This window comes from Leptidea sinapis, chromosome 2 (assembly GCF_905404315.1).
Source record: "Leptidea sinapis chromosome 2, ilLepSina1.1, whole genome shotgun sequence".
NCBI classification, from domain to species: domain Eukaryota; kingdom Metazoa; phylum Arthropoda; class Insecta; order Lepidoptera; family Pieridae; genus Leptidea; species Leptidea sinapis.
In genome coordinates this window covers 22,572,899-22,577,235 of record NC_066266.1, presented here as the reverse complement: position 1 = coordinate 22,577,235, position 4,337 = coordinate 22,572,899, and the positions used below count along the sequence as shown (strand labels likewise).

General features: G+C 36.2%; 1 protein-coding gene across 1 annotated transcript; it reads left to right on the top strand.

Annotated features, from left to right (window-relative positions):
- Positions 1-1,428: 1,428 nt before the first annotated feature.
- On the top strand, positions 1,429-3,578 carry LOC126973761 (uncharacterized; the record flags this gene model as incomplete). Its single annotated transcript, XM_050821082.1, has 3 exons — positions 1,429-1,626; positions 2,905-3,034; positions 3,091-3,578. Coding segments are annotated over 3 exons (627 nt in total), but the record flags the coding sequence as incomplete, so codon positions are not given.
- Between the last annotated feature and the right edge of the window lie 759 nt (positions 3,579-4,337).

Here is a 4,337-nt window from a genome sequence, read left to right as displayed (position 1 = left end):
GAATTCCTGTTTGGTTTTTTTATTCTTTATTAATTACCTTTAAGTGTTTTCAAATTAATTAATATGTGTTTGTGTTGATCTTTCATTACATTTTGAATAAGTATGTAACATACCTCTATAATAATGTCATCTTCAGTACAAATGGAGGATTTAGAAAACTTGTTCTGTAAAGGAGAAATATTTCATTATGTATCATTAGTTCACCTCAAATATACCAACATAACTAAAACTCATCTAAATAAAATTAAGTGATTATCTGAATCAAATTCATTGCTGTCAGTAGTGAATTCATTAGGAAGTCAGCTGCTTATGTCTTCACTACTGACTCCTTGTAGTATTGGTGGTGGACCACCACTAGTCTTGTGGATTCCCTTCCTCTCTTCCGCCTTTTTCTTCTTAGCATTTATTTTTAAAAGACCCCACTGGGAATTCAGTTGGGCTACTGAACAGGGCACACACTTACACATACAATTAAAACTGAAAATAAAGTTTCTTTAGGATCTTTAGGATATTGTTTGACATGACAAACAATGCAAGAATAGCAATATTCAATTTTAGATAGCACCTTTCTTTCAAATCATCCCATGCAGCCACCTTCATGGAATTGGAGTTTGGGTCCGTATTTTTTTTTCAATGGCATGAACCCGCTCCCTCACCAATTCTTTCAAGATAATCTTGTAAGCAAAAATAATATCGTTAGTCATGCATTAAATGAACACCTAGCGGAAATTTACAAGCAGAAAATTCCTCCACCAACCTTGTCTTCCTCCAACCAGTTTTCGCTTCTCTGACGTTTCTTTGTAATTTGCATCTGCAATTTTATGGAAAAATTAGACAAATAAATTTTTAAGTTATCCGCCGTTTACCGAGTTACCGACATCGACAAAAACAAGACAATAACGAAACAAAACAATGTGTGCTCAGTTTCAGAAGTTAGTCATCCAGTTATTCACATTGCTGAGGTACAAAACTGTGACGAAGACTTGGAAAATTGTTCAAGTCATTCGACAAACATCCAACAGTTTTGTTAAAGAATACTTCGCTTCAGTGGTTTTTAAAAATGTTATTTGTCGATTGTATAAAATGTATGCCGGTTTTGAATCCTGAGGCAAATTCTTATTATAATTTCATTGCACTGAGAGAATGGTGGCCCGAAAAACGTCGCTTAGTTATCCTAGCTTAAAACTTTGTCAAACTGTTTAGACGTTGCAACTTTAAAGCCGGGTATCCACTTAGGTTCGCCGTGGAAACATAATGGATACGTCGTGATCGCGGAGCGCGACTGAAGCACGATCGGAGCACGGCGGAGCGCTCGGGAAGCGGTTTTTTGCGCGATCTCAAAGGGGAGCGCAGTTTGTTCGTGGACGCGAGCGTTGTCACGACGTGTTTGTTAAGTTCGCGAACATGGAGTGATCCGATGAAAAATGTCTACAGCTCATAGAAGAATACCGTAAACATAATGTTTTATGGGACCCACGAGATGAAAACTACAAGAAAAAGAATTTAAAAGGAGACGCCTGGAAGATAATTGGCGAAGCATTAAACACTGAACCCGACTTATGTAAAAGTAAAAGCAAAGGAACGGGAAAAGGTAAAAATCAAGACCACTTGTTATTTTATTTATTTATTTAAGTAGGTACTTATAACAAAATAATTTACGAATTTATATTTTTTCAGGTGCAACGCAGATATATCAAAGTTCGTGGATTGCATATGAAGCATTTTCTTTTTTACGAGATCGCGACAAACCTAGGGAATCGCTTAATACTGTTAGTACAAAGTTTTAATTTCTTTAAACTTTCACGATTAATATTCATATTAATATATTATTTAAAAAAGGTCGCATACCTTTCTCAATAAAAAAATATACACGATTTAGACCCATTAAATGATATATTAGTACCATAGATATATTACTACCAGATGGATAGTGATTACGTCACGATATTTAGGGTAAGATTTTTATGGTAGGAACACTGCAGGGTTGAAGCGATAAAGATGAAGTGGTCAGGCTTTGACACCATCTGGTAGTAAAATATCTTTGATTAGTACATTTTTTTTGACACTTACACTACACTTAAGAATATTGGTTCTGCCACGGAATCGAACCTTCATTCATGAAGTAATCGGCCAGTTCGTCTCTTATTTCTTTTATTTGTTTAACGGCGACCTGTGTTTACTATAGGTCGAAATGAAGCCATTTCTGAGTCATGCCTCCAGGACCCTTCCCGTAATTGTCCATAAACTTCCGTATCTATCTCATTTGAAGTTATATAATTACTGGAATTCTCTCTTAAAAAATTGTGTAAATGACATATTGTCATTACAATAATGACAGCTTTATCTGGCTCAACGAGTAGGGGTTTTCTTAGTACTCGAAATACTGATGCCATTATTCCAAACACATTTTCGATGACACGACGCGCTCTACTTAAGCGATAATTGAAAATTCTTTCTCTTGAGCCCGAAGGGAGTGTTTTACCAGGATATGGTTTCATCATACTTTCAGATAGAGCAAAAGCAGAATCGCCAAGGAAGAAATAAGGCAATGCTTTATTTCGTTCTGGTAAAGGTTCTGAGGCAGGCAAATTCAGCTCCTGATTAATTATCTTTGTATATAGTTGAGTGTTTTGAAATACTCCACTGTCCGAAATCCTGCATCAATAAATTTTAAAAAGTAATTTGCATCTGCTACAGCAAATAGTACAATACTAAAACTTCCTTTGTAATTGAAAAAATCTGTGCCAGTATTGATTGGTGCCTCTATAAGTATATGTTTTCCATCTAGCGCTGAAATACAATGCGGAAAATCCCACTGGTCTTGGAAGTCTTTTGCAATCTTTTTCCAGTCTTCAGCATTATCTGGTAACTGTAATGTAATTGTATATATTAATTTATTTTCAGATTATTGATAATGAAGACATCGCTATTGATGACAATACTGGTGATACGGGTACTGATGAGGAACCAGTTGACACAGCAACATCAAACTCTCTTCAACCACAAGTGCCCCCTCCTCCCAAAAAAAAAGAAAGTGGATCCTAAGTTGGCAATATTAAAAGACGCTTTTGGAATTTTAAAAACATCTGCATCAAAGTCTTAACGATGATAATGACGAGATAATTACTTTTTTCAAATTTGCAGCCAATAAAATGAGAAAGTATGACACACATACTAAGAATGCCGTGCAACAGGCAATATGCGATATTATTTTTAAAGCCGATTACGTTTACTATAGTCAGTTACAATATGGATACTACATATCGCCGTCGTCATCTACATCAACAAATGTGCCTTCTCCGCCATTCGTATGTCAACAAAATACCACTCCGACTCAGGCGGAAAACAGTCCGAGGGGTAGTGATTGGGATATACAAGATCTCATATAATTTTTCTGACATAATAAAACATAAGTATTAGTAATAAAGTGTGGATACTAAATAAAAAAATTGAGCTTTTTACTTACCTTAATGTTTTCCCTTAATACGTGAATTAATGCACGGCATACATCTGGAATGAATTTGCTGATTGCTTGTTTAGATATTTTAAACAAATATTGCATACTTGTAAAGCTATCGCCGGTGGCTAAAAATCTTAACGTCAGTGCTAATTTATCCTGGGATGTTAAGGCTATTCAAAGTCTTGAGTCTTTTTTTTTAATTATTGGCGATGCCAATTCGTACTGAAGACATTCGAGTAAAATTTTTATAATGGCCACTTATTTTTTGGGATTTAAATATATGCATTATTTCATTATTTTTTCTTCCCTTGTACATATTAGCTTGCCAAAATAGAGGAGGTCGTTTGTATTCCATCACAATATAATGTATCAAAATATAAGCTGCACTTCCTACTAATTCTGGGGCGGCATGTTTGCACCGACCGTCCGTCGCGTGTCGACTGGAGACCGGAGCGCGGAATGTTTGTGCTCCGACAGGAGCACTGATGTTGCAGCCTAAGTGTGTACACTGTACACGTTCACGTTCGCGGAGCACACAGTGTTCGCAAACCACGGCGAACCTAAGTGGATACCCGGCTTAACATTTCAAATAGAAATCGAACCTACTATTGACATATATGACATTAATAACTGACAGATGTCAGTGTTGACTTTTCTTTGATTTGTCAAATAACATAATAGATCAGCTGTTGCACCGATACGTTCCCAATATTCAGTCTATCTCTTACAAGAGATAAAAATTACAACTATCGTTGACTTTTCCGTCCCAATAAACTTATCGACGGTAACTCACCTTATCCGTGCACGCTGTCTGTCAATGGGACGACGTTTAGCTAACCAGCGATAGAAGTTTGTATGGAAATTGCAATTCACGCGT